The 22,515-nt window shown below is 40.9% G+C and overlaps 1 protein-coding gene across 1 annotated transcript in view; it reads left to right on the top strand.

Annotated features, from left to right (window-relative positions):
- Positions 1–19,037, top strand: part of Kiaa0586 (KIAA0586 ortholog) — a 103,323-nt gene extending 84,286 nt beyond the window's left edge. Inside the window, exons 29-30 of the mRNA XM_055595315.1 lie at positions 2,998–3,106; positions 18,714–19,037. Coding sequence (XP_055451290.1) covers positions 2,998–3,106; positions 18,714–18,868 — 264 coding nt within the window. The 3' untranslated portion in view covers positions 18,869–19,037. The remainder of the gene's footprint in view (positions 1–2,997; positions 3,107–18,713) is intronic.
- Positions 19,038–22,515: the final 3,478 nt, after the last annotated feature.

Raw genomic sequence — 22,515 nt, 5'->3', positions numbered from 1 at the left:
AACAGTATATATTGTTACTGCTAATCTGTGCTCAAGTAAAAATCAGGAAAAATTAATAAATATGCTAATGGTGTCTGTATTAAACGAAGTATTTTGTGACTAAAAGGCAAGAACTTTTTGAATGCCATCGCAAAAGCACACTGTTCATGAAAAAGAATTAAATAATTAGCTTTTATGAAAAATAAGAACTTGTATTCCCCCCCAAAATAAGAACTTCCTCACCCCCAAACACAATATTAACAGGGTGAAAACTTCCTCACCCCCAAACACAATATTAACAGGGTGAAAAAAACAAGTAGCAAAGTGGGAGAACAGAGCATAAAAATGAATCAAAGAATTAAGTAATAAATGCAGCTCAATTTAAAACAAAATAATTTGGACATATACTTAATCTAAAAATGATATATAGAAGCTAAATTAGCATGTAAAATGATATTAAACATTAGGAAATGCAGGTTAAAACACAACAAGCAGGCTGGAGAGATGGCTCAGAGGTTAAGAACACTGGCTGTTCTTCCAAAGGTCCTGAGTTCAATTCCCAGCAACCACATGGTGGCTCACAACCATCTATAGTGAGATATGGTGCCCTCTTTTGGTGCACAGGCACACATGCAGGCAGAACACTATAAATAATAAGTAAATCATTTTTTCATTTTTTATTAATTACACTTTATTCACTTTGTATCCCCCCTGTGGTTCCCTCTCTCCTCCCGTTTCAATCCCTCCCTTCCTCCATCCTCGGCATGCATGCCCTCCCCAAGTCTTCTGATAGGGGAGGTCTTCTTTTCCTTCCTTCTGATCCTAGTCTATTAGGTCTCATCAGGAGTGACTGCATTGTCTTCCTCTGTGGCCTGGTAAGGCTGCTCCTCTCTCAGGGGGGAGGTGATCAAAGAGCAGCCAATCAGTTCATGTCAGAGACAGTCCTGTTCCCATTACTATGGAACCCACTTGGACACTGAACTGCCATGGGCTCCCTCTGTGCAGGGGTCCTAAGTTTATATCATGAAATTTACAGGTAAATGGTGGGAACTGGAAAAGATCATCCTGAGTGAGCTATCCCAGAAGCAGAAAGACACACACAGTATATACTCACTCATATTGACATATGATATAGGATAAACCTACTAAAATCTGTACACCTAAAGAAACTAATCAAGAGGGAGGACTCCTTCTAAAATGCTCAATCCCTATCCAGAAAGGCAAAGAGGCTGGACATCAGAAGAAGGAGAAAAGAAGGAACAAGTCAGGAGCTTGACACAGAGGACCTCTGAAAAGCTCTGCCCTGCAGACTATCAATGCAGATGCTGAGACTTAATGGGCAACCTTTGGGCAGAGTGCAGGGAATCTTTATGAAGTGGGAAATAGTAAGACCTGGAGAGGACAGGAGCTCCACAAGGAGAATAAGTAAATCTTTAAAAAAAGAAAAAAGAAAAACAACAACAACAGGCTACCTCTATACACTCGTTAGAAAGCGAAAGACCCCAAGGCTGTCATGCATTTGTTGGCAAGGATGTGGGACAGCTGATCCCAGGTACGTTGCTGGCTGGGGATATGGAATGGTACAGTCATACAGCTAACACATGACCTATACATTTTACAGAGGCGTGTCCATGGGAAATTTGTAGTTGTATTAGCCCCAAATTGGAAACAACACAATGTTCATCAACTGGAGAGAGTATATTAGGTTCTGTGCTCTAGAATACCACTCTCCCCAGGGCATTACAAGTATAGGAACTCCTGAAATACACAGTAATTTATTTACTCATTCATCATGCACCCCAGTTCTGCTCCTCTCCCTGTCCTGTCATATCCACCCTATTCCCTTGCATCCAGGTCTTCACCCGGTTATCCAGTTGTTGCCCTGTATCATGGAGATCCCAAGCTTTGGACCAGCAGGACTGGCCCTTTCATGCATCCCAACTGTTTGCATGATACAGATGATACAGATTTTGGGGTTGGCCAACTCCGAGCCCTGGATCTGGGCCTGGGTGGTAGCTAAGCTAGTCAGCCACCAGCCTCTCCCTTTTTCACACTGCCAGGCATGCTCTCCAGCACTGCTCACCAGTTAGGCCACCCAAAGCCTCCTTAGCAGGAGGCAAGTTCAGTTCTGCTGCTCTAGGGGCTGGCTTACCTGCACCCTCCCCTCCAGAGCCAGCTCCACTGCGCTGCCCAGTCAGGGTGCAGGGCCCACTCTCCCAATTGCTGCAGCCTGTGAGGAGCCATCACCCCTGCACCCCTGCTACCTCACACCAACAAGTAGCAGGACCTGTTCTCCAGCACTTACACCCTCGGAGCCAGCTCACTCACGCCCCTTCCACCAAGGCCAGCTCTACTCTGCTGCCCAGGTGCTCTGCAGGGCCTGAGTGCTGCAACAGGCGAGGGAAAAGGCCAACTCACCTGCCCTCATCACCCACGGCCAGCCCTCCTCTCAACTGCCACAAGTGGTGGTGGGGGGCTGAATTTTTTTTTTTTTTTTTTTTTTTTTTTTTTTTGGTACAGAACTTATATTGAGTAAAAACTAGAGCCCTTTTCCCACAAAAATTTGTATTTAGTGATTCAGTGTAATAAAATTCTAGTCAAATACAGAGGTGAACACTTGTAATCCTAGTGTCAATGAAACCAAGTCAAAGGATCATGTTTGAGGCCTGTTTAAAAAAGGAGGAGGAAAAAAAAGTTGGAATATGCAGTTAAATCTGTAAAGCATTTCAGTTGTTGGCTTTGAATAGTGGAGAGGATGTAATGAATGCCTTTGTTGACCTCACTGTCACCTGGTTCTGTCACTCTGCAGTCACGTGTCATTAGTTCCAGCATCTCTGCATTACCTCAGCGGTGACGCTTACAGGAGGTGTGTGCTTCTTCACACGCTTACCTCATGAACTGTGCGTGCTCAAGTGACAGAAAACCAAATTATTAAATGTTTACATAACATAATCAATTTAACTTGATAAGTTTTTAACTTAAAAATAATGTTATGGCTTCATTTCTTAAATTCTTTAGTACCAACAAAAACAAGATAAAGACAGTAAACAAGTTGAATACAAGCCAGTACAGAGACATCTAACCTGTATAAGAAATAAATCTGACAATTCACTTTCACAGCATCAAGGTAAGCTATTCTTGTAACATAGTGATAGTTTATTCAAATAACCATGTTTATTTAATATTTGATTATATTTATCAGACCAAACTTGATTTCTGATTATGAACAAATTTATAATGAAAATATTTTTGTGTGAATCTCGTTCTTGTCTCCAGGAGTTATTTAATTTGTTTCCCCTCATTTAGTATATTTAAAGGAAGAAAGAACTTACTGTATGGAGATGAGCCTTACCATTCATGGCCTTCTACTCAGAGGACTCTTAAGTCAGCCCATCATGGAGATAGTTATACATCTGTGTTTACTCAGTGTTCACAACTGGAATCAGCTTATATGTCCATTAACAAATTATCTCTGATAATGTGATGTTTTGAAGTGAAATGTGTGTTAACAGAGGGAAGCAGGAATGATGTTTTGTTGACTTACAGCAATGTTATTCAGTGATGGCTAGCTGACATTTAGTAAGTCAGCAAAAATTGTTATGAAAAATAAGAGAAACTGAGGTCTTAGCTAACAGGAAATTTTTGTTTTGATAGATTTCACTGTGTATGGATGACTGGCCTTGAGGTCTCTCAATAGACCAGGCTTCCCTTGAACTCACAGAAATCCACCTGCCTCCATATCCTGAGTGCTGGGATTAAAGCAGTGTACAACTCTGCTCAGCCTTATTTTATTTATAAAGTTACTTAAGGTTAGCTTAGTGATTTTGCATCTAATTTTACATCTAATAAGAAAAGATAGCTGGGTGTAGTGGCCCGTGCCTTTAATCCCAGCATTTGGGAGGTAGAGGTAAGTGGATCTCGGTGAGTTTGAGGCCAGCCTAGTCTACATTGAGAGTTTGAGGATATTCAGAGCTACATATTTGGACCCTATCTTGGAAAAAAAAATAAACAACAACAAAAACAAATACAAAGAGAAAAGAGATAGGCAAGTAGGCCTTATTTTAGCTTTGACTAAGACAAATAAAAGTCCAGTAAGCTATAAATGAGGCACTTGCATAGATACAAAGTCTCTGCATAATTGATATGTATCTCTGTACAGAGTGTTCTTAAATGAACATCCTTGCCTTGGCACATATAGTCAGGACTTTCTCCCATAAAATGTGTGCACTTGGTTCATTTTCTCCCTCTCCTGAAATTCTGAAATATTTCCAAATATTTCAAAGAATAGGAGAGTCAATGTGCCAAAATAATCTCTGGGGCCCTTGTGACCTTGAATGACCTTGAAAGAATAAAATCCTATATTTCTTGTACGCAGAAGTCTTGAAGACAGTGCAATTTGCCATATCACAAGGGAATCAGAACCACATATTTTCTGGCAAGTAAATGGTTCTAAGGTTACTCAGTTTCTAGTTATGACTGTTTTACCCTGGAGTCATCATGTATTTTATTTTAAAATACATAGTAGCTTATTGTGTGTATATAAAGAAGTGAAGCAAATTACTAGAAATAATATCTTCTTCAATGAGCTAGCTCCCACTAAAAAGGATGCAGAACATGGCGGGACATAGGCTCTTTCATTGCTGAAGAATTGTCAAGATCTTGTTTTATTTCCACATTTCAACATAAAAGAAATAAAACTCATTATTGTGACAGGTAATATCTTTGGAGTATAATAAATAAGAGCTTTTCAAGCAATTGGCAGATGCCTACAGTCCTAGCATTTAGTAGACCAAGGCCAGAGGGTATTCTCGCCTAGTCTCAAAAAACACAAGGAATAAGCAAACCAGTGATAACAATAATGGTGAAACCTTTTCATCTGCTGCTGAATTTACTGGGAATGTTCTTTGACCCCAGAAGTGAGGCTATCACTTCTGAGTCAGCACTTTTACGTGAAAACAACTTCTTCAAAAAGTGATTTTTATTTCTGCTTTTCACCCTTTTCTTCTATGCTTAGTCAGTGTTCTATTACTGTGAAGAGACACTATGACTGCATTTAATTGGGGTTCACTTACAGGCAGACATGGTGCTGTAAAAGTAGCTGAGAGTTCTAGAACTGGATAGTCAAGTGGCAGTAAGAGAGACAGACACTAGGCCTGGCTTGAGCATTTGGAACCTGAAAGCCCCCAGTGACACACTTTCTCCAGCAACACCACATCTACCCCAACAAGGACACAGAGTAGTGCCACTCCCTCATGACTACGCATTCAAATCTTTGAGCCTATGAAGGCTTTTCCATTTCAAAACACCACATCATCTTAGTGTTTCACTTTATGTGAAGATACCTGCATACAGGTGGGGGAAAATCCTTATGAGGAAAGACATTTCTCTGGAACATTAGTGAGTTTTAAAACAGCTTTTGTTTTGTTTTGTTTTGAGACAGGGTTTCTCTGTGTAGCCCTTGCTGTCCTGGAACTCTCTCTGTAGGCCAGGCTGGCCTTGAACTCACAGAGATCCGTCTGCCTCTGTTTCCTGAGAGCTAGGACTAAAGGTGTGCGCCACCACCTCAGCATCAGATAATTATTTTAACTTCAGCTTCTTTATGAAAACTCTGTGCCTTCTATTTAAAAGAAGGGGATATACAGATTATCTAGGAACAGATGCTCACAATTAAATCAGTTCTTTAAGAAGGAACTAAACAGAGGGCCAGAAAGACGGCTCAGTCATCACTGAGCCTGACCATCTGAGTTCAGTCCTCATGACCTGCATGGTGGAAGGAGAACCAATTCCCAAAATTTGTCCTTTGCCATCAAAATGAATGTATTGTCTTTACACACACACACACACACACACACACACACACACACACACACATAAATAAATATATAATAAAAGATATAAAGGCCGGGAGGTGGTGGCACACACCTTTAATCTCATCACTTAGGAGGCAGAGGCAGATGGATCCCTGTGAGTTCGAGGCCAGCTTGGTCTACAAAGTGAGTCCAAGACAGCCAGGGCTACAGAGGGAAATCCTGTGTAAACAAACAACAACAACAAAGGAGATTTAAGGAAAGGGTAGAGAATGTATATATCATCTAGTAGAGAACTATGCATATTTATGTCCTTTGAAAGTGGGCAATGTAGGGAGGGGCCTGCAGTGGGCATACAAAGTGAATAAATTGTACTAAATAAGTATATAAATAAAGTTAAATTTTAAAAATAAAAAAAGAAAGTGGACAATGCATAAAGGATTACATTAGAAAGTAAATAAGCCATGCAGGTGGAAGTCAGAGGACAGTTTTCAGGCATCTGTTATCTCCTTCTACCGTGTGGGTTCCGGGATTAACTTGGGTTGGCAGACTTGACAGCAAGAACCTTTACATGTTGAGCTATCTTACGAGCCCTCCCAAGTCACTGAAGTTACTGTGTGTAGACTGATGCATCTTTATATTAATGAAGTACACAGTCCCGGGGGCGGGAGAACCTGCTCCAGGGCATCTGAACCTAGCGTCGGAGTTGTCACTGTTAGGAGCATCTACTCTAGTGTGAGGGTCTCTTATGCAGCACAGCCTTCCTCCAACAAAATGAACTATAATTACAAATTAATGCATTACCAGCGCTGTTCTAATCAGCATAATTATTTATTAAATGCTTTAGCTACTTAAGTTATTTAAATAAAATAATAATTAAGCAGATCATTTCAGCCAGAATAGCAGTAAATTTTTCTCCCAGCCCACGTCTACCTGTTCTCATGCTGGAAAGCAAGAGGCTTGATTATTTCAATTCAGCATCAGAACCAAGAAGCAATAGGTGTGTGTTTTGCTTGCAGAGCTAACCACTCCTGTGTCGCTCATTGGTGTCTGAAGATGGTGCTTCTAAACTTGAATGGACATGAACTTTTCTAATTACTTGAGACCCAGATCTCAGGCTGCACCTTGACACTACCTGCGGTGGAGTCTGGGTGTGCAGAAGCTCATCTGGAGCTCACAGCTCTGACTCAGAAGAGGACACACGCTGTTGAGCAGCACTGCTGAAGGACTCCAGTTGTCTTGGTGACTTACGCGTCTCCTCTAGACGTAAAGGCAGTGCAGCATCACGTGCAGTCTGGGACCAGGCTGCCTAGGTTCGGACACAGCTCAGCTGGCGTCTGGAAAAGCTGTTTATCTCTGTGCTTTTCTGACATGTACGATGATACAGCCTTTATTAGGCCGATGCGGTCATTAAATAAAAAAAATGCCCTGTTATATAAGACATGGAATATTAGGAACTGTGGAAGTAGTAGCAGTAGTTAGCATGACTGTATGGAGGAAATCGCTTCTTTCTTTCCTGCTTAGAATTTAAGCAGCTGTTCCTTTAACAGGTAGGAATTGAACCTGTGCTAGTCCTGAGCTCTAGAGATGTTGGTGAGAAAGTGCTAGCAGGATGTTTTCTGTGTGACTTTAGGTGGATACATTGACTTTCCACAGCACATTTATTGTTCTTCAGAGTGAATATAAAGTTATGGTTAGGTGTAGTATGTTTAAATATGTGCTATATGTACACATTGGCTTCTTCAGCACAGTTTTCCTTCAACTTGTTCATTGTCTAGTTAAATCTAGGAAAGTTTATTAGTAAGGGTGCTTTTCCTGCTATAATCCTGTCTGTTGGCAGGTAATGTTTTTAGTAAATCATATTCAGTCAACAGTTCTCTTATTTTGTGTGTGTTTTATACATGTGAATGTATGTATTAAGTGTCTATGTGGAAACTAGAAAATGACCAAGGATCTGCCCAGCTCTGGGGTCATAGCCATGTCCAGCTTTTATTTAGGTTCTGGGACTCAGCTTGTGCAGCCAGTGCTGGGCCATCTCTGCAGTCCCAACTCCCACACTTTTAAATCTAAAAGAGAAGTGATCATTCAAGGCTCACAAGCATGTGTAGACTGTGACACCCTGGTTCAGGCTGGATATGAGTTCATACAAAGGCATTGAAAAGCACTATGCTTAGAATAACTACCTCAAATTTCTAATTACAAAAAGCGAACACAAGAAAAGTGTTTTATAATAATAAAGTAAGTACTTTCATAAAAGATGTTTGTGTGGAACTGCAATTACTCTTCAATTTAAGACAGAGTGCCAATTGCTCTTTAAATATGTAATAGAGCAGTGGTATACATATGCCCACTGTGTTGAATCATACTGGCAGAAGGATCTGAGTGGCGGTTACCACCAAAAGTTACCTTACAGTCCTATTGTTATTGGTGACTATACTTGTCAGCTCAGAATCCACAGGTGTGGACATGGGAACTTTTTTCCTATTACTATAGTTGCAATAATACTTTATCACCTATGAATCTAGGAAATTATTTAGGTAGAAATAAAGTTCTATTGGGAGCCGTTTGTGCCAATTAGAACTTAGGCGGGCCTGGAAATACTATGTTAGCTATTTTCTAATTACTGTGGCAGTGTAATCAATCATCAACTGTGCCAGTTTCCCGAAATGTTTTAGTTTGTCTTCATAGCACTTCACAGGAAGCAGCACAAAATTAGTTTCTATGTCCTCGTGTATTCTGTGGTATCACAAAATATATATCTATATACATACATATTCTGCAAGTGAAAAACTTATTTTTGCCAAAAAAAAAAAAGTAAAAGCCAACACTATACCTAACTACAATTAATGACTGTAAGAGTTTAGAAATCAAAACTTTGTTTAATCTGAGGAAAAACAATTCTTTCAACTATATCCACATGCTTCTTGTTTGTATCAACTGTGGGTGACTGTTACTGTCTTCTGTGAATTCTCTGGGGCAATGGCCTGACTTTGTTGAATGAGCCAATTGTTTTCCTTTGTGTTGCCCAGCTTGTAAGTTCCCATCTGGTTTGTATCAGACTGTTTTCACAGCCAGCAACTGCTGCCTTCTCTGTATCCTGACACTCCAGGGCTGTGGTAGCAAAGCACAGTGCTGTGACGCCTTGCTGGCAGGGCCTGTATCGCTGTGCCTCACAGCTTGGACTGTTATCAGAGTAATGGTGATGTAGAACCTAGACAGCTCTCATTCCCGCTGGTGTCATCTGCAGTGCGCAGAAGCTCACCCCCTTCCCCAAGCCTGGAACTTTACACTGGTGTGTCTTTGAAGCCCCTGTTTTCGAACATGGAGTGTTGTTGTTCTTACTTTCTGGTGGCTTCCTGTGTATGAAAGTTGTTCTTACTTTCTGGTGGCTTCCTGTGTATGAAAGTTTTTCGCTCTTGAACTCTTCTGAAAGTTACCAGGTCCAGCCCTAGGGAGGAGAAGTGATCACTCTCTGATTTAATTTCTGTTCTCAAATTTAGTTAGGAGTGGCTAGTGTGGTAGAAACCATCATTAAGACAGCACAGATGATGCTGTGGCTCTTTAGTGATACTCACGAGCCATGATTTGTGAGGAATTTCCATGTTTAGGAAGGGCCTTCATCTCAAACAACAGATTTTCTGTCTGTAAATAGCTAAGCTTTAGCTCCAACTTGCTTTGTAAGTGTTGCTCACTTTGAGTTCAGCCTTTGTAGGGGCCAGATGTCACTTACTGCAATCGAGACTTTTCCTGCACTGTGTGACCTGGTGTGGTATTGTGGAGTGAAATCCCAGGAATTAGTGTTGAGTAACAGTTAGTTATATTCCCCAAGTAACCGCTCTGCACAAAAAAAAGTGAAGAGTATGTGTACAGAATGTATTAAGAGATCAGAAATACTTTCAAGATTAGTTAAAATTGTTTTTATTTCCTTTTTTTTTTTGTCTTTTTTCACTTCTGGTTCAGGTACCCAATTGTCAAAGTGTCATGGATAGTAAGCTATGTAAGATTCAGTATATAGCAAAAACAAAAAATTTTTGCTCCTGAAAAGGTTCATGCATAGTGTGTTAGAGTTTCAGGTAGCTCATGTTTGTGTTAAGCTTGGCAATAACAGTGTTAGGATTCATTAAGAAACAGGTCAAACTAAAATAGACTTCCTTTAATGGCTGAAACTAACCTATTCGTTTTTCCCAATTATTATTTTTTATGCATGAATAATGTGTGTGTAGAAAAGCACACACAACGTGAGCTTACTCCTGCTCTGAGAACCAGCCTCAGCAGACCACACTTGCGTAGCCAGTGTTCAGCTGAAGAGCGTGGCTTGTGGTCCCCAGGGCCTTGCCTTCTGTCTCCTTCATACCCTCCATCCGTAAGGATGCCACCACCATTCTGACTTCTAGTACTTTTTTTTTTTTTTTTTTTTTTTTTTTGCAGTTATGTAAACCAAATTATACAGTGTGAATGGCTTCTTTCACAGGCAAACCTGTTGTAGCTTTTAAAGATTCTTTTCATTTTAAAACCATTATGGCATGCTTGTATAAAACATTGTCTGGAGGGAATTTGTTTTAGTAGCTGTCTCACAGGCTCTTGAACCAACAGGAAGTACACTGTAGATAAAGCTGTCTGCTAAAACATGGTCCCTCAGTCCTCAACCAGACTTTAATGATGGAATGTCCCTCTAGACATTCTTGCCCCTAAAAGGCAGGCAGTCCATGTCAGAGCACTACAGAGTAATGCATTCACTCACTTAACTGCTTTTTAATGAGTTTTAATAATTAAATGTACATTATTCAAGTAAACCACGGTCTGTCCTTAGAGTAGATGAGTGAGTTGTCAATTTCCTGAATTAACCAGCAACTTTTTAGCAGTCGGATAAATGTTTTGTGCTACCAGATGCTGTTTCTGAAAGTGCTATTATTTTAGAGAGTTGATGTACCTACTTAGACACAGAGCCAACAACAACGTAATTTAGAAGATTACTTGTTTAAAAACACTAACCTATTTTTAATGAATTTTTAAATACCCTAATAATACTCTTAGTTTTTCTTTTCAGTGAACTCAAAGTTGTAAAAAAAAAAAAACTTGAATCTGTCCTGAGTGTTTTTAATTTTAATTGTCTCCTTATTTGTTTTATATTCTGGACATTCATTTCAAATTCCATGTTTTATGGCTAGAAAACTTAATGTTTAGAGAGGCTTCACCCTTCTATCCTTGTTAGACAGTTAAGCATCCTGTAGGTAGTTTTGTTTGATAATACCGAATAGTAGATTTTTAAATCCTCACGTGGCTGTATAGGCGTGTGCACATGTGCCTACTTGGTGACCAGAAGACCTTAAATTCCCTGGGATTGGCGTTGTGGACAGTTGTAAGCCACCATGCAAGCACATGCTGCTGCAAGAGATGAAGTGCTTTTAACACGGAGTCATCTCCCCACCTTCTATTTTATTTTAAAGTATGTATGCGTGTGTGAGAGAGATCATGTAATATTGGGAATGTGTGGTGGGCAAGCCTGGCACGACCAAGCTCTATGTATCTGCACCCCATACCTTACCTTATCTTTAATTAATACTTCCAGACTACAAGACTGTGTGTCGTTATTTATAACAGAAAACTAAAGAACGGAAATAAGGTGTGTTTAGGAGAAACTGAGTATGAACAAATGGTCCATCCCAAGACACTTCAGTTATAAAGCAGTTCAGCAAGATGTTCACTTTCCTAGCCTAGGGCAGGGGAGAGTCTAAATTTCTTCTTGTAATGACTAAGTCCTTAGGTGAATTACAGAATGTGAGTTATAACCTATGAAACAGCTCATGAGTTTCCTTCATTAAAAAAAAAAAAAAAGTTTAATTTTCTATTTAACTGCAGTTTCATCCATAGTTCTTTGCTTCCTCTTCTCTGGACTTTTTTATAGAGATAAGAATCTGTGAGACAAAGTCTCTTTCTGTTGACAGTCATTAGAGTCATCTGTTTGACTTCCGTTTTTTATTAGGTTACTAGATCAGGTGTCTATTGACCTGGTTTTATGAGAGGAACTATGGGAATGAGTGCATTTGACCTGAGCTATTTTTTTTTTTTGTGTGTGTGTGAATGGGAATTGTGTATGTTTAACTGATTTTTTACTGGGAGAAAAAAAAAGCAGAACTTTGTTTTAACATGGCTTCACTAGATGCCATGGGTAGGACACAGAATGAGCCCAGTTTGTGTCTTGCCTGTATGTACTTTAAAGGTCTTGAACTTGGGGCTCTGAAGTTTTTTTTTGTTTTTTTTTTTTTTTTTTTTCAGTTTCTTACCTAGTGTCTTCTCTCTTGTAACAAGCACAGTAGAAACACTGGTGCCCATTTTTAACTTTTCTAAAGTGTGTGCAGACTCACCAGGATTAAGAATTTCAGTGCTCTAAAAGGTACATTAGGAGACAGGAAAAGAAAACTTCATCCCTTTGGAAAGTTTGTAGAATAGTGAATTTAAAAAGCTGCAGGTGTGTTGTGCAGAGCACTGAGGGCAGTACTCGGGATCATTCTATCTGGGGACGATTATTTGTTGGGACGGGATAGTGTTTAAGCTTTGAAGTCAGTTTTAAACAAAGCAAAGCAGCTGGAAACTGGCATAAGAAGAAACAAGCCTTTCACATTAACTGTTACTGTGTTAGAGAAAAGGAGCTGGCGTTGTTTTCACAGGTGCATGTGTGTTCGTTTTTCCTATATAAGCTACTTTGCTTTTTATCTTAAATTATAAATCTTAAGATAAGCATTTGTCAATTCATTTGAAAAACAGAAGCTTTAATAAACTCTAGTGGGCCTTATATGTCTGAAACATACTTCAGAATAAGATACTGAAGGTTAGAGATAGCTCAGCCATCAAACAGCTCACAACCAAAGGAACAAAATAAGATATTACAACATTTTAAAATAACCCTTTAAACGTGAAAGATAAAATGTTCTTAGTGATTATGGAAAGGGAAGGCAAATAAAACATTACCCATGATACTGAGTGTCATATAACCAGTCAGCTTCTTCATCAAAACATTTAGCATTTGTTCTCCAGCTCTGATAGGATGTTGCAAAATCTACAGGCTGGATTAAGTATGTGAGGAGAATTTAATGCAGCAGGAAAGGTTAGCAGCTGCTTACACAAGGAATTGAAGCAAGAGCAGATGAGACCAAGGGGGACAGGAAAAATGCTTCCAGAGCCTAATAAAACATCACTGAAATGCTATAGCATTTTCAGACAGCTGGGAAGCAATTGCATTGCTAGGAATAGCTGTTAGTTTTAAAAACAAGACCTGGAGGGCAAATGCAAGCAAGCTGTTAGCAGAAAAGCCATAGGCTCTAGGAAGAAACAGTTCATTTGGTCTACTTGATTTCAAGATCTGGTGTGTGCCCAGTTCTAGTGCCCACACTAGAACGTTGTGGCAAACAGAGGCAAATGAGGCTATCCCTGGGAGCACATGTTTAACAGAACTGCAGACTCAGAGGCTAGTTGAGCTGGGTGTAGTGGTCCCAGCACAGGGGAGGCAGAGGCAGGCGGACCTCTGTGCATGCAAGGCCAGCCTGATCTACGCATTGAGTCCCAGGACAGACAGGGCTGTGTAGAGAGACTCTTTCAAACGGCAAAACCCTCAACAAGTTCGTGAACCCTCTGTGCTAGCCACTAGGACACTAGGAAGACAGAGACTGCCAGCCCCTGCCTGTGCTCTTGGGCAGTGATGGGCACGTAAAGAACTAATTGCAGTGCAGTTTGAGAAGTGGTGCAGTCAAGTGGCATCTAGTGCTGACAGGAGGGGCATCCCTGACCTTCTGCCACTACTGCTGGGAAAAGCGCAGAGGGTGGGTTTTACTTGCAAGGTTGGGGTATCCTTTAAGTGAATGGCTTAAAGGAATAAAATGAAATGAAAAAAAGAAAACCCTGAAGTTGGGGCCTAGGGAGGCGGGGGAGGTTTGGGAGAATTTGGGGGTGAGTATGGTCAAGACTGGTTACATGAAATGTTCGGAGAATATAAGCATCTTTTAATTAAGCAGTCACAGACCCTTTTAGGACACAGAAAGCTATGACTGCCTGTCTCTTTCCCAAACTCTACCTACAGGTGAAATAATTTTCATATTTTTATGGTGTTCATTCCCCTGGGTTAATTAGGACACTTTATGGACCTGGATTAAAGATTACAGTCAATTCTTTTAAACCTTATTTTTAATGCCACAGTTTATAAGAAACTAGTGTTTATTGACATGTAGAAAAAGCTCAAATGGAGACAATCAAGTCTTCCCACTGCATAGTTGTCTTGTAGACCTCCGTAATTCATGCACGTGTCTTGAGCTGAGTAGACACGTCAGGATGAGGCATTTATGATGCTGGGGTCCTCTCTGGAACTGCCCCAAACAAGGCTCCTCTCTTTCTCTGGGCTTGTTTGGCACTCTCTTTCTCAGTGCTTTACTCGACGGTCCTCCTAGCTTGCAGGTAAAAGATCCAATAATGGCTTATCAGGCTTTAGGGTTTAGACTCATAATCCACAATCTGTTGATGAAATGGATTCTCTAACCCCAGAAGACTTATAGGATACTTTTTACTTATATTTCTAAAATACAGGGAATATATATACACACACTTATGTAAATGAGCATTAAAAATTCTGTATTGAGCCAGGTGTGATGGTGCACACCCTTAATCCCAGCACTTGGGAGGCAGAGGCAGGTAGATCTCTGTGAGTTCAAGGCCAGCCTGGTCTGCAGAGTGGGTTCCAGGACAGCCAAAGCTATATAATAGAGAAACCCTGTCTCAAAATTTAAAAAAAAAAAAAGTATTGATTTACTTCACATAAATTGCTTTTAGTTTTTGCATTCCTTAATCTTATAAATTCAGCAGCAGAAAGTGGAAAATAGGAATTTTCAGTGTTTTAAAGCAAAATTTTGGTATTCTGAATGTTTTAAAAGTATATTAAATTGTGTCTCTGGAAGTGTCTGGCTTTGGCGTCTCCAGCTTAAGTGCATGCCAGGCCTAATGGCACACTGCAGACCCATGGGATTAAGGAGTCATCTTGTTTTTAGACCCCAGATCCAGCTGTTGAAACAATGACATCACAGTGTAATGACACAACTGGAAATTCTAAAGTTAAACTTTAAAGTGTCAAACTACATTTAATATAGGCAGAAAATTTATATTGCTATAATGGTGATTTATTAAGATGTTCTGTTCTTTCTGGTTTTTTCTCTCTGTGACAGCTGTAACTGGGTGTGACTGTGTTAGCCTTTGTCTGTTAACAGTAATTAAGTGGTACTTTTTAAAAATATCCCCTGTCTAAAAAAATTTCTTTTAAAGTTCTAAAGCTGCAACTATTTAAAAACTTTCATGAACTCAAAAGAAAATCTTCCTAAAATGTATATTAGCAAAGAGCATTATATAAAATGGTACATTTTGTTGGTATAATTTTTATTTAAAATGGTGGTGTACCTATTTGGAGGCCTTCCAGAGTACTTTTCTTTTCACACAAGGTCTCATATAGTCAGGCTGAATTCCAACCCCACTGCTTCCCCGTGCAGGTGGAATGTTTCCTCGATTACAGGTTCAGCAGCGTATCTGGCTTGTGCAGTGCTGGAGATCAAACCCAAGGCTGTGTGTGTGCTAGACAAGCACTGTGCCAAACTGAGCTACCTCCCAGCCCTCTCTTTTGTCCTCTTACCAGTTCCCAGCTAACATGTCTGTCAACCTCCCTAAAGAACACTGCCCTTTGTAGCCCTCCCCACGGGGCTGCTGCCTGTCGGGATGGCTACTGTTCAGAACCTAGGATTAGGAGCCTTGTCTGAGGGCCACTTGTGTTGCAGTCGTATATATAACACTTCAGATGACCCTGCTCAGTACTCACCAAGCCCTTTGAGGCCATCTTACAGGTGAGAACTGGAGTCCAAAAGTTGGGACTATCTTGTAGTGCCTGGTACACAGAAAATGCTCACTTGGTGTTTGTGGGAGGCGAGGGGGAAGGGGGAGGGAAGGAGGCAAAGAGTGAGGGGAGGGTCCTGCACTCCATTGTTCATTATCCTTCCTTCCCTTTACTCCTTCCTGCACAGAAACCTTACGGGGACAGTCAGTGTTGGTTCATTCCTATGCAGACCACACTGGGTCCTTAACCATGACCTGTCCTAAAGGGACTAGTTAGGCTTCCTGAGATGGGCAAGACCAGTGACCTGAGTTTGATCCCCCAAATCCACATAAAGGTGAAGGGAGAGAACCAACTCCACAGAGTTTTTCTCTGACCTTCACACGTATGCTGTGGCATGCACATGCGCCACACATATCATATACATATGCACACATACAATAATCGTTTCAGAAAAGAAAGGAGCTAGTGCCTGGAGCTTCATCTTGTTCCTCTCCTTAGTTCTCACTGCCACTACACAGCACTGATATGAAATTACCTCCACTTGCCTTTGAAAACCCTGGTCTTTATTATAATTAAGACAGTGAGTTGGAAACCAACTTACCTAATTTGAACTAGACAAATTACACTAGACTTTGACAGTCTTCCTGAATACTTGCCTTTTATTTTCTCTTCATTCACATTTCTTAGCACTTCCTACATTTCCCTGCTATGTTATCATTTCATTTTACCCCTCTAAGTGATTGTAATCCCATTACACTAATCTGTGGGTGACTGCTCACTCTGTCTTTAAACCTGCTTTACAGTCTTTGAAAGCTTTGATTCTGGTTGCCTGTTGGAAAGTCCATTCACACATCTTGTAGGCGTCTATATTGGTCAAGGGGATAATGAGTCCGAGTATCTTTGATCTCTGTGAAGCTCTATAGGCTTCTCATTACTGTCTGCCCAGTCCACCAGACCTGTCATTTGAGTACCACACTTAATGCTTCATAAGTTCCGGGCTCCCTCCAAAGTTTCTTGACTCTGTGATCATTGCTAAGACCCTCTGCTTGTTTTTATATTTATTTTTTCTGAAATGCACTTGTTTGTGCTATTATTTTCTTTGAAATCTTTTGAGTTCTCCATTTTTTTCTTAAGCAGCGTCTGGCTCTCCTTCGTTAGCATTTCATAGCTCACCATTCTTTCAGTCCAGTCTATTTGATACCAGAACACACAGTGTCCCTTGTACACAAACCTAAATCTGTTTTTTCTTTTCTTCTCCTTTTCTATATTGCCTTCCCGACATCTTTGTTGTTTTTTTTTTTTTCCCAACAACTTTTAAGTCCCAGCTCAGCTGCTACTTCCATGTGATTTTAACTCTGTACCCCTATCTGCACTATGTTAGGAGCTTCTTGAGAATGGGAGTTATCTTTTCATCCTTGTTTCTGCTCTGTGCTGTCTTAGCTCCAGATGTACAACAGGTTCATACAGCTGCTTAGGCCTCATACAGCTTTGAAAAGCACAGTTTAACATCGGTCCTGGTCATCTGTTAGATAAGAAATGGGAGAAAGGTTCTTACAAAATTTTGAGTTGGTATTTAAGTATAAGGCAGCACCTGCAGGAAATTACGTAACTTTTTGTGTCACTTGCACATAATAAAAAGGTCATTATTGAACAAGTTAATATGTGATTTTCTGCATTTAGATAAGAACAAGGTGCATATAGAAAGCAGTTTTGTTCAATTAGATAACAAAACTGGCATCAATGTAGTGTGGGATGAGAGCTAAGTAACTCAAGGAATGGAGCTACTTGGGGAAGTAAGGTTGAATGAAGTGTCTGGGTGGAGCAGCTCTTAGCCATGCTCCAGTCAGTCCTGTGCTAATTTCTAACTTTATTACGAATTAAGCTGCACTGTTGGATGGTTTTCTTGGTTATTTTGTGTACTCTGAATCATAGCTTTGTAAAACATTAGTGTGTTTAATGTTTCTTCATTTTGATTTTTAGCCTGTCCCTACAGCTCTAATACTGCTTGCTATCAATGGAGGAGAATGTTTTTTTCCATACTTAATTAAATGTGAAGAGAAGGGAAAAAATCCCCAGTACAGAATAAATGCTTTCCAAGTCAAATGTCAATACTAGTTGAATGCCCACTCCAGTGTTCCTTATTAGCAGTGTTATAGAAATGTGTTAACTAATAGGATAGTGCTGCTAGGCGCGCATCAGTGAGCAATTGGTAACAGTGTATCGTGAGCCGAGTCCATTTAGGAGAAGTAAGTGAAAAGCTTTAAGAAGTTGGGCTTTGATTTGGGTGTTTTCATTTCATTTTTAAACAGGCTCCTTCAGTTTGCCATCCTCTCCCTTCAGCTTTCTCAGTGCTAGGGTTGTAGGCCAGTGCCAGGACACCTGGCCTCAGACACCTCTTCCTTCCCTCATTGCTTCCATTTAAAAGTCATTCTGCTATTAATAGTACACTCCCACTGCGGAGCCATTGAAGCGGCTTCTGTCGCTAATGCAGCAGTAGTGACAACAGGGTCTTTATGAAAATAACGGCTGCCTTTGAGCACTCATTGAAGCGACGCCAGCAGTGCTGAGCCCTGTTGTTGAGGCTATTCTTCCATGCACTGTAAAAGGTGAGGTGTGCTCTTCTATAACATGAAAACACAGAGTGAGGCTCTTTCTCTAGCAGTCTGACTTAACATCTGTACTACAATCTTTTATTAACTTTTTGGACAGTTTCATACATATATTTGTGACAATACTCCCATCACCCCAGTATCTCCCTTGCATTCCTGATGACCCCTTTTTTTAATTCTCAGCTCACCCTCTCTATTTAAACTCAGTGGGGGAAAAGTCCCAATCTAATGTGCCGCAATTGTTAGTGCCTTTTTCTTTTGTAAAATGTTGCCTCTAAGAGATCCATGGTAAAGGGGAAAGCGTGTTTTATCTCTGATGAATTCCAAGCCACTTGAGTAAAGACATTTCCTTCTGTGCAGTCCTTATTTTTGCTGTCTCCCCTCTATTTAGAAAGAGGAAAGCATTGTGTGGTCAGGCTGTTTTGGCGTTGCTGAATGTCTTTCTCCTTTGTGCAGGTGACAAGGCAAACCCACCCTTCACTGCGCGTGTGTCGCCCGCCACACGGGTGTCTGTGACTCTGCCCTCTGTGGACCTTGAGGACTGCTCTCAGTCCCAGAGCACCAGCACCATGCATGGCAGCACGGAGTCCTCCGGGACAGACACATTCTGAACGGGGGAGCCAGCACAGTGCATCTGAAGACCTGTCACTCTCGCTGCAGACCGCCTCAATTACTGTTGACCTGTGAGCGTATTTTCAGGGGAAAACATCTCTAATATTTCATTAAGATGAAAGTGCTTGACTGTTTAGAAAGGCTTTTGAATAAAATAAGTGTAACTCATACTGAGACCGGCTGTGAGTTGTTTTTTAGGAACCTGGGATAGCAGGGAACAGTGAGAAGGACATAGCTTAGAGTCTGAGAATTTATCTGACAGGTGTAATTGTGAACTTACAAAGTTCAGGGTTATTCATTCTAACATTCTTATAACAACAGTAATTCAAAGTAGTCTGTCCACAGGGACTAGATGAAGTAATGGCACATTTGTATACTGTACTATATAGTTGAAAAAGAATTTTAAAATATGTATGCATTGATACAGAATTCCTCTCAGGAGGCGAAACCTACCTTTTAAAAAAACACAGTCTTTAACTTATTGTCCTTGTGATGTACGTACATGTTTCTTTAAACAATGGTGTCTGGTCCTGTGCAGGTTTACTCATACTCATTCCCCTGCCAACCACCTCACATCCATTTGAAATAAGAAAAAAACTGCTAATTTTTGTCTCCAGGGCAAGGAACTGATAGTTAGGTGTACTTTACTTCATTCATGCCCGGAAAGTGATGCTGAGCACAGCTGATTGCACACGTGCCTTCTATATGCTCTATAACCGTCATACCTTTCAAACCTGTGAAACATGTTGCTTATGGTACTGTCTGTCAAAACATCAGTACACAAATAAAAGAAAGTGAAAAGGCTTTGTGATTAGGGTTAATTTCATTTCCCATACACACTGGCTCTGTGATGGGTAAATGAGACCCTTCTTGGCATCTGCCTTGAGTTAATGCATTTAATAATTATTTTTGAAGAAAAATGGAGATTAGTGATAATATTTCAGGGTGCTAAGCGTTGGGGGCCGGGTGATGTAGGCATTGCCCGGCACAGGACTTGGTACCAGGTTAGTGTGAGGTAAATGGTATCCGTCTTACCTGGAAGGATTTCAGCATCAGACATGATGGTAAACACATTAGAAGAACATCCTAACGTTAGCAAAAACTTCTATCTGCCTAACACCTGTATCGCGCCTCCTCCTCCTCCAAAGGCTCGACTCATCACAGATGGTGGAAAGACGGTGGAAAGACTGTAAAAGCCAGAGGCAGAGGACGACTGCAGCAAAATGGGGCTGTCCAGATACAACAAGGCACTGGCAAGTGTGAGTTCACAGCGGGTGTGGCCACTGCATGCACAAAACGTGTGCTAGGTCAAGCCAAACAAACTCTCCCCCCCCCCCACACACACACACGGCAGCATTGAGTGGACACAGTGGGTTTAAAACAACAAAAACCACATGAACGTGGGAGAGACTGGTTGGTGGGGGGAAGGAATTGGAGGTAGAATGGGGGTGGACTTTCAAAATACATTTGTGTGCATTTATTAAATTCCCCTATGTTTACCTCCCTAAAACATTCTTTTGTCGCCACTGAAGTTTACAGACATAGTAATTAGAGCCACCGTCCACCTTCCTGAGCATTTTTAAAGGTTACTTAGTAGGTCTCGGGCCCGCTGCACAGTAGAACCTGAGGAGGCTTAAAAAGTACTAAAGCCTGGACTACATGCCGGGGATTCTGGCTTAATTGACCTTGGGTGAGGTCCAGGCAACGGTATTAAAAGTGAAAAAAGATCTTTTTAGGCGACTTCAGTGTACACTCCAGGTTGAGAATTACCGAAGAGCAATTTAGAATTCCTTTTACCTCTAGAAGGGCCCAGGGTTTGGGGATTTCTTCTCGCTGAAGTTAGGGTGGAAAAAAAAAAAAAAAGTGCAAAAAAAAGCATGTGAGCCTTCCACAAGCATTTCCTCTTAAGTCACAGCTCTTCAAACTTTTCTTCGGTATTTGGTTACTGAACGGTTTGGGTTTCATGTGAGGACCTATTTTCTTTGCTGGGGCCACTTAGAGTTTCTGCTTAAAATAGATTTGTTCAAACTGGGGGAAGGAAACGTGCTGCTTTGTGGATCTTGGTTTGTTTTTGGAGCTCACGGACAAATCTGGATAGAGGGAAAGAGGGGCAGACCACCTGAGTGTTGCTTTGTTTAAACAGAGATGTCTGCTTTTCTAAACCTTCTTCTACTTACAAAGGATTTTAGCAAAAAATATTACAGCTCGAAACTTTTTTTTTTTTTAATTTAGAAGTGTTGGTAGTTTCCCCCAGGCCTGATCATAGGAAAACCTACATTTTCTAAATTTAGAGTGAAAACAGTCTTTAGCTTTTGGTTCTTGTGATGTACTTGAGCATTTCTATTAAAAAAAAAAAAAAAAAAAAAAAAAAAAAAAAAAAAAAAAACATGGCATCTGCTCACCACTGGTATGTTGTAAGTACTAGTTCCTGTCTGTGCCTACTCACACCTTCCTCCGCCAGCCTCAGCCAATCCTTTTGGAATAACACTCATTCGTTGCTACCAGTCCAAAGAGGCCTGCAAGCAGCAGGAAAGGACAGCCCCCTGCATGCAAGCAGTTTTCAAGATTCTTCTTGTGTCACACTTCACACACACACACACACACACACACACACACACACACACACACACAATTTGTTCTTTGGCAGTTTATATGCATAAGCTGTGTCTTGATCATATTTCACATCCAACCCCCTGCTCACCCCAGGAACTCCCTTCAATCGCCCTCCAGCCCTCATGAAACCCCCCCCCCCCCCATTATCCACTGAATCCAAGTAGAATCGCCCAGACATTTCACAACGGTTTTCTCTATCCTCTCACTCTGACTTTTTTTTTTGCACCCCCTCTTCTGCAGCGCTCAGTAAACAGGGCCAAGCACTCAGTACTTAACTTACTGTCAGCTCTTTGACCAGTTAGGAGCCTCCAGGCTAACTGCTGCCCACTGCAGAAGAAGCTTCCCTAACTGAGGCCGGAAGCAGCACTGCTCCATGGGCGTACACGTATTTAGAAGACAGTTATTTGCCAAAACAACAGCAGTGAAGCTCCCCCTTTGCCCGCCCACTCGGGGCCAAGGACCTCCCAGGCTGTGGCCTTTTCGCCAGGTTTATAGTGCTGAGTATACGGAAAGTGTTTGCTTACCTCCGTAACCTTCACGCCACTATTTTTGCGAGTAGTCACATCTTGCCTGAAGTTAGTATTACATTATTCAGAACTCACTGCCAGGTAATAATACTAATGACTTTTTTTTTTTTTAATAGCACCTAGCCAGCCAGCAGAGAGGAAGTTTTTAGGTCCGTTTCAGCTTTATTTCTCTACGTCCTGAAACCAAAATGTATTGTTTTTTTTCTGCGATAGGGTCTTAGTATCAAGTGCTGATGGGCAACCAAGAGCAGTGACAGCATTTTGTGCTGTTTGGTGGGGGCCAGTAATCCATAGGAAGATGTCCCATACCTCGCACTGGGATTTCATTCATTAACTCATCCTCTCGGGGAAGCATTCTCCATCCATGTAGTGTACCTGTGTTTGATTTCCTTTTTAAAAAAAAGAATTTTTAAATTAATTTACAAAGTCAAGGGTTTCCATAAGGAAGAAAAAAATACATAATTTGTTTTCATGAACCCAGCATCCCTCTTCTCCCTTACCCCCGT

This window comes from Psammomys obesus, unplaced genomic scaffold (genome assembly GCF_907164565.1).
Source record: "Psammomys obesus unplaced genomic scaffold, mPsaObe1.curated_primary_1811, whole genome shotgun sequence".
Lineage (NCBI taxonomy): Eukaryota > Metazoa > Chordata > Mammalia > Rodentia > Muridae > Psammomys > Psammomys obesus.
Note: the sequence above shows the minus strand (reverse complement) of the source record. Positions and strands in the feature narration are given on the sequence as shown.